Below are 12,903 nucleotides of genomic sequence, written 5' to 3' on the forward strand. Positions count from 1 at the left end.
CTTCTCTACTCGCACTAACGCAAAATACACAATGCGAACCGTTCTAAACATTTTCGTCCCCACCGATAGCCAAAACAACGTCTCCTGCCCTCCACATGTACCAAGTAAACAAACTCCGGTACGGTCTATATAAATCCGACTTTTCGACCATCTCTGCCTCGCTCATATACTTAAACTTCCCTTTCTTGCCTTTTGCAAGCTCTATATTCTTGCCGTACCAGAGTGCCATGCCGCGTTGAACTCCCAGATCACCGATCGAGAAGACATCCTGTCGCTTTAGAGCGAAAATTAGAAACATCTCGGCACTCCAAACGCCTAGGCCGCGGACTTTCGTAAGCAGCTCAATGATCTCTTCGTCGGGTAGAGTCAGCAGAGCGTGTGGGTTTATTTCGCCGGTGTGAAATTTTGAAGCTAGATCAAGGATGTACCTGTTTATTAAGTTCAGTTGTAATCACAAATATATAGAACTGCGTAGCTTACTCGGATTTTCTTTGAGAGAATCCAACTGTCCTCAATGTAGCAACGTCTTTTTGCAATACCTCACTGGGAGTCGGAAATCGTTGTTTTTTGGGTTCCGGATTCGGATCCTCTGTCTGCACTTCACCCTCCCCATTAAACAACGCCAAAAACTTTCGTTTTATACTTCTTGCAGCGGCGCCACTAATTTGCTGCGAAATAATACTGGATCCAAGCGATTCAAAGGGATCGACAGGCAATTCGAGATTATGCTCGTTAAACATTTCACAGGGATGCATTGCAGCCAATTCTGTGAATCTGGGATCAATGGACACCAGATGTGCAATTGCAGCTTCCAGGGCAAAATCTTTGTTATACGCCTTTGGAATAATGAGCGTCGGAGTATTTGACAGAATTGTCATAGTCGTCTTTATATTAGCAGCTGTAGACTCATCGGATAATCGTACCGTCGCTTGCAACAATAATTGATCCGTAGTGACAGTTTCTTCGCCGCCACTGTCTCCATTTAATTTCAGCTCCTCCTTAGCCGTATTTCTAATCCGCCGTGAAGTCTTCTGTAATTCTGCAGTTTTAGTATCTATCTTCTTTGCCACCCTTTTCTCGTCAGCCGGCGTACTTGGAGCTTTCCGTTTCGTAACCTTAAAAGACTTGGTAATCTGATCAATCTGAGTTGCACCACTCATCGAGACTTGCGCCGATGTAACTGAATTCGAAAGAAGTAATGCCTTTGCTGCGTTATGAGCGCTGCGAGTTACCCGAGCTGTTGCCATTTGAAATAAGTTCGATATAATGTGTAATGTTAAAGCGCGTGGTACGGTGAGACGATCTGTGGTCCCAGTAAAATGCGATTCAAATGGCGGATAATATATATAGAAACCGCGCCTTCCTTCTATAATTACGAATTGACAAATTAAACAAATTGTAGTACTTTTCGGTGTCCTAAGCTCCAAGTCTGGAGACAAGAATTACCCTTGGTTTCCGAGCAAGAAATAGTCATCATAACATCATCGGCCATCTAAGTTTAAGGTTTTCAATGACGAGTCCATGATAAGACATTCAGGCCTTCCTTAGCCACACTTGTGGCTTGTCACTTGCAACTCACATCGGCAAGTCAAATCGACGGTGAAGTCGAAGGATCAGGTATATAGGAATATTAATTGAATACCGACTCGGGACGGCCACGCCAGGTTTGTTTCACGCAAGGATATCAATTCTAGAAGCGTGGAGGTACTCCGTACGTCCGTATTTTTGAAATGCACAGCGTCAGTGATCGATATTCATGGTAGTCCATAGTCAACATTATAAGAAATCTATTAAGTATGCACACGTGGTTCCTCATTAAAAATACATGTTGTCAGCCTAGATTATTTCTTCCTATCGCTCTCGTATGGATCTATCCAGATTCAAGCGACATTACAACACCAACATTAGCACTTCGCCTTTAATGACGGTCCGACCAGCTTAATTCTCGCTGCCCAATGGAAAATCCCAGCCACCAACAAAAACGATCCCGCAAATGCCATCATACCATTCCACCGCTTTTCGCTCATCCCGTTTCCGATAATGGCGCCGCCAATCGGCACGCCGGCCAGCGATGTCAGACTGAGACAGAAAAACATCAAGCCGACGCGCGTGCCGATATCCTGAATATTGCTGATATGTGCAGTACAAGCCGGTATCAACGCCACAAATGTGCCGGAGAAAAATCCATATAGGATAGCAAATGCTATTAGAGAGCCGGTGTTGTGCGCTGGGATCCATAGCGCGAGGATCATGGTGCCTGCTAAAGAGATGCCTAAAGTGTTCATATTGTAATGACCGACCTTATCGGCCATGATGCTGGGTAAAATACGGCCGAAAATACTGGCTGCGTTAAGGAAGGAGACGAGGTAATTTGCCAAGTTCTCGTCTATGCCGTGGAATATCCCGTTTGAGACGATGTATGTGAACGGCAGCATAAATCCAAAAAAGCCTGATGCAAATGCGGTCACCAGGAGAACGTAATTTATGTCTTTAAAATGGACCAAGAGATCGCGCGGGTATAATGGGATCCATTTTCCTCGCGGAGTCACGTTAGACGTAACCGTGAGGTTGGCAATAACCAACAAACTGAGGACGAGGAATCCGCATGCTCGCATCGTCCAGCCGTATGTGGTTTGAACCGTTAAGCGACGAATGAGAATAGGAAAAATGACGCCGCCGAGACTTGAACCGCTGGACATTATTCCAAGCGCTCTTGCGCGTTTCTTCTTGAACCAAGATGACACACTGCCGACGGATGCGTTAAATACGCACGCAGCACCCATAGAAGCAACAATTCCTTGGCACCTGTTCATGATGTTAGCAGCTCACCTTCGTACAACAATGAAAGCAACTGGGTGTGTATACGCTAAGATTGGACCATAGGTCTTACATATGGAGGTGAGCATAATGCCACCGACTTCTAACAGTGTTCCGGCAATCAAAAGATACCGTGGCCCGTAGGAATCAAACAACCGTCCAACAATCAGTCCGCCAGCGAACAGTATCAACATTTGCAACGATGAAATCCATGACACTGTGGTAGCAGAATATCCCTTTAACTGGTGCTGTAGATAGTATTCTTGAAACACGCCGCAAGTGTTTAGCCATCCAAACGAGCAAAACTGTGAACAAAATCCCCCGACGACGCAGAGCCATGCTTGGCGACCTCCATCTGGAAAAGTTACAGCCGGAGCACTTGGTTCCACTTTTATATCAAGAGTCTCCACCGGTGCCTCGACTGACGAATCTGACGACCTCTCTACCTTCGAAAAGTTGTCCGGTGGGCCGTCGACATAATTTTTCGTGTCTGGGCCTTGCATGCCCACGTTGGCCACTACTGCGGGATCCACGTCAGTGTCTGGTTGTGTCTCATTAGTGATCATTAGAGATGTCGTATTTAAATCGGATGTCGATAGGAAGCACAAATAGCAATATTTATTTTGTCGCCAACTACTCTCATTTATAAATCTCGATCGCCGGCTCGGAAAAGTAAGCCAATATGAACCTGGGTATATGGTCTTGTGTGCAACATAGCGCTAAGGTACATTACTCTCTCCAATAATATGCTAATTTTTCCCGTACCAATAAACCAGCCATGCGTTTCAGTACCTGGTGCTGTTCCCGAACTATATAGTCACTATTTGGGAATATCGGGGATAGTATCGGCAAAGCCAAATGTTCCCGATAATTACCCGGATTTTATTGGCAAACACAGAGCCGCCGGTGCTAATATATCGCCGATATTCTAAAACCTTATTAATCGCCACATGAATACCCCGGTACTAACCTAGTCTAGTAATTCCTCATATTCTTGAGACTAGTTGCTACAAAATGTCCCTGCTAGATTCATCTTTAAACTATTATTCCCACCAATATCCTACTTAAAAAAAAGCATCACTGACGTGTAATTATAGAGGCTAGAATCCCCTATCTAACCGCATTTATGTCTAAATTCCCCTTCAGATTTTGTCAGTTTTCGGCCGGGTTGCTTCATATAAAAGAACAACGTGGATCCAAAAGTAAGGTAGGAAGGGACAAGAAGGTAGAAGAGATCCTATTATCCGTTCGGCTGTTTCGGCGAGCTATTCCTGATGAAGTGATTTTACCGTTTGCCGATATAGTCAAACGATTTGCGATATAGTAGAGGTAAGGCCGGCACATCGGAAGATCGGGAATATATCCTGGACCTGGACCAGCTACCGACCTTCTATTCGCTCCGCCATAATTATAATGCAGCAGATCCCGAACATAGCTACCAGCCTAGGCCATTTATGCACCAACCGAAGAATGGATATAATTATCTGGCACCACCTACACTGGCGGCATTGAACGCAGGTAGCTTTCGATACATTTGGATAGGCTCGCCACCGACCTGTATGGTCATACCTAATCTCTATGTTTTCGGATCACTTTGCGTTCATCGGTCTCTAAGACCTCGTCGCATAGTTTCCAATAGCGTTTTGTCAGATGTGTGGTAATTTCCAATTTCAATCGTTTCATTCGCCGGAAATCTTACACAAAGTCAGCCACGCTGTGTTATTAACCAATGCAATGAGATTCATGTCATTTACACAACTCTAAACACACAGCTTGCATACAAAGCTATCATGAACAAATCTTTTTTTTTCCTTCATTTACTTCGCCTTAAAGAACTCTCGCACGTTCCTCAAGACACTTCCGATCTTCATGTCAGCCGTCGGTCCAGTTGTCATCCGGTCTCTGATCCATTTCGGCAGTTTGCGTTGAATCCTTGCATTTCCAAATCGACTATCCACAAAGAGAATGACCGCATAATCTTTTGAGTGTCGGATGCCACGACCAATACTCTGATTTACGGCTCGCATGCATACATTCTCGTAATACTCTCTGGACGCTCCTTCTGCGGCCTCCCTGCAAGCGTCTTCGATTTCAACTATCTTGGAAGGCGGAATCGCGGATTCATCCGAATATTGATCCATTAGTAACGCCAGCTCCCTCCGTTGAATCTCTTGGTATGTTATTCTTTCGACATACCTCCTCTTCGCAACCATGTCTGCTGACCTAGCATTCGGAAACGGAAGTCCGACCATGATAATACCTCGAGCCAAATAATCCGAAAAGTTGATACCCTCCGACATCTTACCGCCAACAACTGCAAGTAATATCGCTCCTCCTGTCTTCAGCGGTTGCTGTACAGCTGACCTATCACTCAAAGCTTGCGCATACGACGACAAAATCGCCTCAACTTGCGCACTATCCCTAGGTTCCTGGAAAATTGTCTTGCGCTTGTTGATTTGATCCCAGAGCGTCATTGACGCGTTAGGCGACTTCTTCTTCCAGCAAAGGCATACTTCCTCCATATACTTGTAGCTAGGAAAGAAAACTACCATGCCATCAGGAATTACAAACATGAGATTAGCGATGGTACGGCCCAGTTCTTGGCTCTGTTGCGTGGATCATATTAGTATCGAGATCAATTCCTCATATTTGTTAGACGTAACCTACGATCATGTCTATCCGCTGGCGGTCAAAAGTAAACGTCAGGTCGATCCCCGTGGGACCAGTAGCTACAGTCCACGCGCCTAGATTTTCATTAGGAATGACGTGGTCGCATGAAAGCGTCCGGATCCGCTCTATCGGCACATATGGAAATAGATATCTCATATAATCACCAATCTATGACAACATATTAGAAAAGATCAATGTAAGTAAATAATAAAATATGATACCGGTTCCATTGTGCCGCCAGCAAGAATGACACATCTGGCTTCCTCGACGATTGACCTGAATTGAAAACTTGGATCCAACAACAAATACTTCAGAAACCGATCGCCATTAACCTGCTCAAAGAATACCTTCCCTTCATTTGACGGATTCGTCAACGCCATCAAGAAGGACATAATCTTTGACAGGACAGGAACACTGGCAATTACCTTTTTCCTTTTCTTCTTGTTCTCCTTGTCATCAATGTTTGCTGACTCGTCCAAGTGAGTCGCATAACTTTCGACCTTTCGAGCTAATTTAGATTTCTCGAGATAGTGTTCGATCTTAAAAATATTAATCGTGTCCACCCCGTCTTTGACCAGCACGTCATTCTGCGATACTTCTGCGCCGTTCGAACCTTTGAACCCAACAAGGAATTGCTCGAGGACATTCAAGAGCTTAATAATCTGAGAGATGTAAACCTTGTTTCCACCATTCAACCGCTTCGAGAACTTCGCGAGATATGTCTCAACACAGGATTTAGATCTTACAATGTCGGAATATGAGATAGCCATAGAACATAGAGACGTGATCGCGTCCAGTAGATTGTGCGCTTCGTCAATAATAACAATTTGGTTCTTAAGAGAAATTGATAAGGCTTTGCGGTAGCTGCTCTGTAGCAGAAGTGGATACGGCAGAGTGACAACCTCGGACATTTGAACTGCTCCTCGGCTTGCGTAGTACGGACAGACATTCATGGAATTTCCAATTTCACCCATATCTTCAATATCCCGGATGTCAGACTGAAATTTTGACGTCAGCGTTTGCATATCATGTCCACATATATTTGCTTACCAAGACGCGATCTCTAAAATCTCGACTTTTGACGCGATCGTCGACCTCCCGCTCATTCATCATATACGGACATTTTCTGTCGAGAGGATTTTGCTGAAGCTCGGTACATTTATCGTTGATCGCGTTCAGATCTCTAAGTCGGGACACGGTTGGATGAATGCAAAGCTGCTTTCGTGACGATAATGGTACGTGTCGCAAGTTAGACTCAGACTGGTAGAGCTCGGACGGAGGAAATGCCGGTAATCTAAGTTGTTGAACAAACTGGGTCAATTGTGAATGAGTGCGAGAGGCGTAAAATATCTGTGTCATTAGGATTTGCCATTGTCTAGGGATCAGCAGTCCTCACCTTGACTTCCTCATCGAATTCGTCATTTTCTTCATCTTCACGGTTATCTCCAGTTTTGCCGACCAGCCTGTGAATGTATTAGATTAAGTCACGCCTAAGTACAATAGTGTTCCATACACTTTGAGCAGCTCCTGGACTTCAGTGGATATATTACTGACTTCCTTGCAGTTCGTACCATTTTTGGATTTAACATCTTCTAAATCGCTGTCCCAGTCGTCTACAATAAACTTTGAGGCCTCATTGTTGTTCGTATCTGCAGCTTTCTACGAAACTCGTCAGCGGTGAAAGATATTCGCATGTTCATCACACTTACTGCCTTTTTCAAAGGGCTCAGATTTTCGTCTGAGCGCCCAAGCCAATTCTTTGTTCGCACATTTGCTTTCTCCCGTTCCTCCTTGTCTCTAACGCGACGTATACGTGCTTCAAGCTCTCTGTACTTCCGCAGCTTTTGCTCCTTCAGCATCTTCTCGTGGTACTCCCTTACCCATGCCGGTTCGGAATCGTCTTGATCAGAGTTTTGATATAAATTTAATCGAGAAAGTGACTGATGATCGCGCAACCATGTCATTGCGCCGCAGATAAGAGACAGTGATTTTCCCTATAAGATCATAATTAGCAACGTGCATCCAATGGATCTGCCATGTCGTCGGATGTTTCTTACCGTTCCTAGCATTGCTCCTGTTAATACACCCATATTCAAAGAAGACGCGTCATAAACTCACCAGTAGGGCTCTCGAAGATTCCAATCTTGCCTCCTTCGATCGCGTCATACAAAGCGTTCATAAAATCAAGCTGTATCTTATATGGCGTGTACGGGTGGTGAAAGTCCCTCTCAGGACTGTCTATCCTCGATTCTGACATAGTTTGTGTCCGTTAAGCAAGATAAATTCTAAGATCAGGTGTAGTTGTCGTTGTGGGTGTGTGGTGACCACTATATGGCAATGCTACATGATCCAATTTTGTGCGACTTCTTCATATTCTTCGATAGAGCTGAAGTGTAGCGAATGTAGATATCCAGTCTTCCTAAATACAAAAACTAAACTGCTGATGGACTTAACATGATATTCGGTCAGGTTTCCAAATTAATAATAGTATAAACGCGGAGTCGTCGCGCCAATTTCATGAGATTGTCCGTCGCGTAATTCAGAATTCACCAGATGGGCGACCAGCATTTAATTTTCGTAACTAAAAAACAAAACGCTCCTTCCACTTCCCTCATCGTCATCACCAATTACACAACACACCCGTCACTTGTGGCCACCTACTTTGACAGAAGAGATTCGATTTACATATTATTTTAGTCATTATTAGCTAAGATAGTATATACGATCCATAATGTCCCTTTTCGGGTCAACAACTACAAGTACTATCGGTACTGCTACGTCAACAGGCTCGGCCGCAGAATTGTCCGGCGATCGAGTTCTCGCGTCGCCGCCCGAAGACTCCGTCTCTGACCTGTCATTTTCACCACAAGCAGAATTTCTCGCAGTCAGTTCTTGGGATAAAAAAGTCCGGATCTACGAATTAGCGGCGAATGGTGATTCACAGGGGAAGGCGTTATACGAACACCAAGGCCCCGTTTTAAGCGTACATTGGTCCAAGGTACAGCCCCCGCACTCCAATTGCATGAGAAGTTTGCAAGAGAAGTTTCGGTCGCCAAGACGATGACAAGCTAACCCTTGCCTAGGATGGTACAAAGGTTGTTTCCGGAGGGACAGATAAGGCTGGAAGGTTGTTTGATCTTCAGTCGGGTCAATCAACGCAGATTGCCGCTCACGACGCAGCAATTCGCTCTGTGCGATTTGTGGACGCAGGGAATACCGGTCAGCAGATTGTAGCTACCGGTTCATGGGATAAAACGCTGAAGTACTGGGATTTACGAACCCCAAATCCCGTGTCTACGGTACAGTTACCGGAACGAGTATACACTATGGATGTGCAGCAAAAGTTATTAGTTGTTGGAACTGCGGAGAGGCATATTTGCATATTTGACTTATCAAATCCAGGAACTATTTTTAAGACAATTCAGAGCCAATTGAAAATGCAGACGAGAGTGATTAGCTGCTATCCTGCTGGTAACGGATTTGCTGTTGGTAGTATTGAGGGACGATGTGCGATTCAATATGTCGAAGATAGAGAACAACAGTATGTCGTGTGCTGTACACCATTGTATAGGATAGGCGACTAATGTTTTCATTAGAAAATTGGGATTTTCATTCAAATGTCACCGAGACAACGCTCCACCAGGTCCGCGTGCCGAGGCAAATGTTTATGCAGTGAACGCGATTTCGTTCCATCCACAGTACGGCACATTCTCAACCGCTGGTGCGGACGGGTCATTTCACTTCTGGGATAAGGATTCCAAACACCGACTTAAGGGCTATAGTGCCCTCGGCGCAACTATACCAAGCACAGCGTTCAACAGAAACGGAACAATATTTGCATATGCACTTAGTTACGATTGGAGTAAAGTAAGTTCAGCTGTGTGGTATCTGGTTAATTTTGTAGACTAATTTAACACAGGGCTATCAATTCAACAAGGCGGACTATCCGAATGTGGTTAAACTACACCCGACAAGGGACGACGAGGTTAAACCTCGGCCGCTTAAGAAGCGATGAACTCACTGCAGATTTTTCAGTGAAAGCAGGCTAGCAAAATAGATCTAAGCAAAGCTCATTTCAAGGTCAAGCTTAAATATGTCCTGGCTCTTTTACTGACGCTACAAAATTTGAGGTTAAGTTAACAATGTGTACCATATTAGATGAAAATATATTCAGGACTATCCATTACCCAATAATCCAATTAATTTATTCGCCAAATGGATGCAATAATGATACCTATACATAACCCTCCCAATTCCCAAAACACCATGGAACACATGCAAATCACATATATGTGATTGCACGGTTTATACATCATCCGATTGCCTACAACAAAGAAAACTTCATACATGCTGGAGCCGCATACTATCAATCAAATCGCTAGACTTTCCCAATCACGAACTCTGCGGCTGTTGCGGATGCTGCTTCTTGCCATATTTCGGTTGGCGCTCATATGCGTTTGGCTTCGATTGCCTTGCTTTCCGTCGGCTTCGATGCGAGTGCGAGTGCGAATGCGAATGCGCGTGGCCGTGCTCGCACCCTTCGGCACATTCATGGTGTCCACTTTTTGAATCTCCGTCGTTGTCACTGTCAGATCCACTACTGCTCTCGCCGTCGTCGGACGAGCTCTCGTCTGACGAACTTTCGTCAAACGCGCGCTGTTTGTGAAAGATACAGCAGACTAAGAAAACGAATCAGTAAATATTCTCCCGACAATGTGAACCACATCGGACATACTCTTCGACTTCTTCTTCCCCATCCCCTCATTGTCGATCACATCGTCACCCCACGCCACTCGTCTGTCCGCAACAGGCCCGCCACGTAAGCGCAGCGTTCCAACGACGACAACTTCCTCCGGCGCATTCGAACTTGTGGGCTCAATAGCCCCATTATCCTGTTCATGATACATTCCCGTTTCACCTATAACAACTGAAGGTCCCATTGTTGGCCGCGCAGCTTGTAGCTGTCGTTGCATGGAGTTGTGTAGTCTATTGAACCGCAAACGGACGGTTCTCGGCGGGAATGTTCACGATGTGGCGCTAGTCCGAGAATATCCAATTATGTCAAGGTTTTATATCTCGCGTATACAATTGGCAACCTCTGTGAGAGATAAATGAGAAAAATACTGTGGCCCAGTATATTGCTCAGAAATACGCGGTTGTCTCATCGAATGAGTTAGGCAACCTCATTCTGGTGCACTCAGGTGATACCAATACCTACCCTAATCCGGTGCGGCTTGCCACCCATCCCGTTACCCAGGGCTGGCGTTACCGAGGTTCAGTTATTAGTTTGGTCTTTCCTCGGTATACCAACCTGATTCGATAAATCGATTCTTATGAACATGGCAATGCACAAAGTCCCAGGCTATAACATATACATTGGAACGTTATTCGCCCTACAAGGTCAGAAAGCACTCGCTGATGCTGGTGTTACGCACGTGCTGTCGGCCCTGATGGGTAAAATTGAAATTAGATTGATATCCTCGTTCAAGCATATGCACATTCAGGTTGAAGACGACGATGATGAGGATATGTTACAGTATTTTAATCAGAGTAATGCATTTATAGCGGAGGCGCTATCTAGTGGAGGAACGATTTTGGTGCACTGGTGAGTTGGCCTTGATAAACGAATCGTGGTCGATGCTGATCAGATCTAGCATCGCGGGTATATCACGCAGCTCAACACTGGTTATTGCATATATCATGCAAGATCGACGGATCTCAGTTGAAGAGGCGTGGTCGTTAGTACAAGAAGGTCGACCAATCGCTTGTCCAAATGACTCGTTCAAAGAGCAGCTTGCCATATACCAGCAAGACGAGTTTGCAGTGTCCGAGTCGAGTCCTGGCTATAGAAGATGGAAACTAAAGAAACAGGCCGAACTGGCTACTGGTATGATATATTTTTAACCGGATAAATGATTCCTCGCTAATCGAGACCTGATAGCAACTGGAACCGCTCCATTACCAAAAATATATTCTGAAGAGAAGGCGACAGGAAACTCGACTGTAGAGCTAAGATGCAAGAAATGCAGGTAAGCGACCATTCCTACGGCTCAAAATGCATTCTGACTGATCTAGACTTTAGATGTCCTCTAGCACAATCCTCGGCTATAATACCACATTTGCCGCCGTCGGTATCTTCCAAATACGACGCGGGCTACAAGTCTAAGATCGGCCCGTCGATGGTGTCAGTGCTAGCACCATCTTGTATGCATTACTTCCTAGATCCAGTGCGATGGATGCAGCCTCAACTAGAAAAGGGAGAGCTGGACGGCAAATTTGACTGTCCAAAGTGTCAAACGAAAATCGGAAGTTATCGATGGCAAGGTATGCAATGCACATGTGGAACTTGGGTCACCCCGGGAATATCGATTCAGCGTGGACGGGCTGATGAAATCCGGAAGTTCACCTCGAAGGCGTAATGACGAAACTTGCATGGGTTAGAACTACTAGCCCGACTATAAGCATATCAATTGTATCATCATTGATTGATGCAAAATAAAAATATACATGTTTCTGTTTCTACCTTAACATATTACTTCTCTGCATTATCATTCTTAGTAGATCCGGGCTCGTGAGTAGGCACCGATGGAAAGGCACCTGGCTTTCTCAGTAATTCAGTTGTTCTCTTTGAGCGCTGGACATTTCGGTAGTTATTTAAACGCATCGCATAGATGTCCTTATTCAAATTGAATATCCTCTGCTCGGCGTCCGCCTTCTTTGTAGCATCTTCCTTCTTGTCTTCCAGCTTAGTTAACTGTTCTTTATGTTCCTGCTTTTCCCGTCGATCCCCACTTCTTTCATCATCCTCATCTTTGTCCTTTTCTGAAGCTTTCTCTTCTTTGCGCTGTTTTTCCCGCTTCTCGCGCGCCTTCTTTTTGTCCTTAAGATGCTCTTCCCATTCTTTCTGGACCTTCTCTATCTCTTTCTCTAAGTCCTCCTTCCTCTTCTTCGCTGCTTCGGCGGCAGCATTGATGACTGGCGTCACGAACCCTCTATCTTGCAAATGCGCTTGGCATGTATAAAAGAAATCAGTCTGTTTGATGTGAGACCCTGCCTCGTTCTTCACATTCCTGGGTCCAAGTCGAACCCCACAGAATACAAACAAGTTCATTCAACATACCTTGCCGTCTTCGGACACTAGCACGACTGACGTCGGTTTGTAACATATAACACATGGCTTTTGAGACGTTTCAGCCACGCGCCGGAGATGGTATATGTTCTTAAAAGGTGGGGCTGACATTTACCTGCCGCTGTGTAACTCGATTCGTGATGGTCTGATGGAAGTCGTAAATTTGTAACGTGCTATCGTTGGGTACACCCGAGGCGACTTGCCGTACCCGGTCCTCCGATATATCTTTTGCAACGGGCGCGTGGGAGCTGGGAGTGTTGGCCGTCACATCCTAAAGGCGAGATAGG

General features: G+C 45.1%; 7 protein-coding genes across 7 annotated transcripts; 2 read left to right on the forward strand and 5 right to left on the reverse strand.

The window, feature by feature from the left end:
- Window positions 1-43: 43 nt before the first annotated feature.
- On the reverse strand, window positions 44-878 carry V1513DRAFT_376158 (DNA glycosylase; the record flags this gene model as incomplete). The annotated part of the gene is made up of 2 exons (XM_066894922.1): window positions 44-428; window positions 481-878. The coding sequence occupies 2 exons, from the start codon at window positions 876-878 to the stop codon at window positions 44-46; spliced, it is 783 nt and encodes a 260-aa protein (XP_066754866.1).
- Window positions 879-1,904: 1,026 nt separating this feature from the next.
- On the reverse strand, window positions 1,905-3,383 carry V1513DRAFT_457456 (major facilitator superfamily domain-containing protein; the record flags this gene model as incomplete). Its single annotated transcript, XM_066899624.1, has 2 exons — window positions 1,905-2,805; window positions 2,866-3,383. The coding sequence occupies 2 exons, from the start codon at window positions 3,381-3,383 to the stop codon at window positions 1,905-1,907; spliced, it is 1,419 nt and encodes a 472-aa protein (XP_066754867.1).
- A 1,089-nt stretch (window positions 3,384-4,472) lies between these two features.
- On the reverse strand, window positions 4,473-8,045 carry V1513DRAFT_440700 (helicase C-terminal domain-containing protein). The gene is made up of 8 exons (XM_066897402.1): window positions 7,605-8,045; window positions 7,197-7,482; window positions 7,001-7,146; window positions 6,884-6,950; window positions 6,538-6,837; window positions 5,709-6,485; window positions 5,485-5,655; window positions 4,473-5,423 (listed from the first exon to the last, which is right to left on the reverse strand). The coding sequence occupies exons 1-8, from the start codon at window positions 7,742-7,744 to the stop codon at window positions 4,635-4,637; spliced, it is 2,676 nt and encodes an 891-aa protein (XP_066754868.1). The 5' UTR covers window positions 7,745-8,045; the 3' UTR covers window positions 4,473-4,634.
- V1513DRAFT_411819 (WD40-repeat-containing domain protein) lies at window positions 7,930-9,673 on the forward strand. Its single transcript, XM_066895738.1, has 4 exons — window positions 7,930-8,485; window positions 8,571-9,028; window positions 9,084-9,354; window positions 9,407-9,673. The coding sequence occupies exons 1-4, from the start codon at window positions 8,219-8,221 to the stop codon at window positions 9,500-9,502; spliced, it is 1,092 nt and encodes a 363-aa protein (XP_066754869.1). The 5' UTR covers window positions 7,930-8,218; the 3' UTR covers window positions 9,503-9,673.
- Window positions 9,636-10,650, reverse strand: V1513DRAFT_440708 (phosphatase inhibitor-domain-containing protein). Its single transcript, XM_066897403.1, has 2 exons — window positions 10,223-10,650; window positions 9,636-10,166 (listed from the first exon to the last, which is right to left on the reverse strand). The coding sequence occupies exons 1-2, from the start codon at window positions 10,458-10,460 to the stop codon at window positions 9,880-9,882; spliced, it is 525 nt and encodes a 174-aa protein (XP_066754870.1). The 5' UTR covers window positions 10,461-10,650; the 3' UTR covers window positions 9,636-9,879.
- A 24-nt stretch (window positions 10,651-10,674) lies between these two features.
- V1513DRAFT_297694 (protein-tyrosine phosphatase-like protein) lies at window positions 10,675-11,963 on the forward strand. The gene is made up of 4 exons (XM_066894622.1): window positions 10,675-11,092; window positions 11,142-11,374; window positions 11,429-11,516; window positions 11,570-11,963. The coding sequence occupies exons 1-4, from the start codon at window positions 10,821-10,823 to the stop codon at window positions 11,904-11,906; spliced, it is 930 nt and encodes a 309-aa protein (XP_066754871.1). The 5' UTR covers window positions 10,675-10,820; the 3' UTR covers window positions 11,907-11,963.
- Window positions 11,757-12,893, reverse strand: V1513DRAFT_396885 (VPS4-associated protein 1). Its single transcript, XM_066895395.1, has 2 exons — window positions 12,608-12,893; window positions 11,757-12,520 (listed from the first exon to the last, which is right to left on the reverse strand). The coding sequence occupies exons 1-2, from the start codon at window positions 12,725-12,727 to the stop codon at window positions 12,020-12,022; spliced, it is 621 nt and encodes a 206-aa protein (XP_066754872.1). The 5' UTR covers window positions 12,728-12,893; the 3' UTR covers window positions 11,757-12,019.
- Between the last annotated feature and the right edge of the window lie 10 nt (window positions 12,894-12,903).

Source organism: Lipomyces chichibuensis (genome assembly GCF_038497645.1).
Source record: "Lipomyces chichibuensis strain CBS 12929 unplaced genomic scaffold V1513scaffold_7, whole genome shotgun sequence".
Lineage (NCBI taxonomy): Eukaryota > Fungi > Ascomycota > Lipomycetes > Lipomycetales > Lipomycetaceae > Lipomyces > Lipomyces chichibuensis.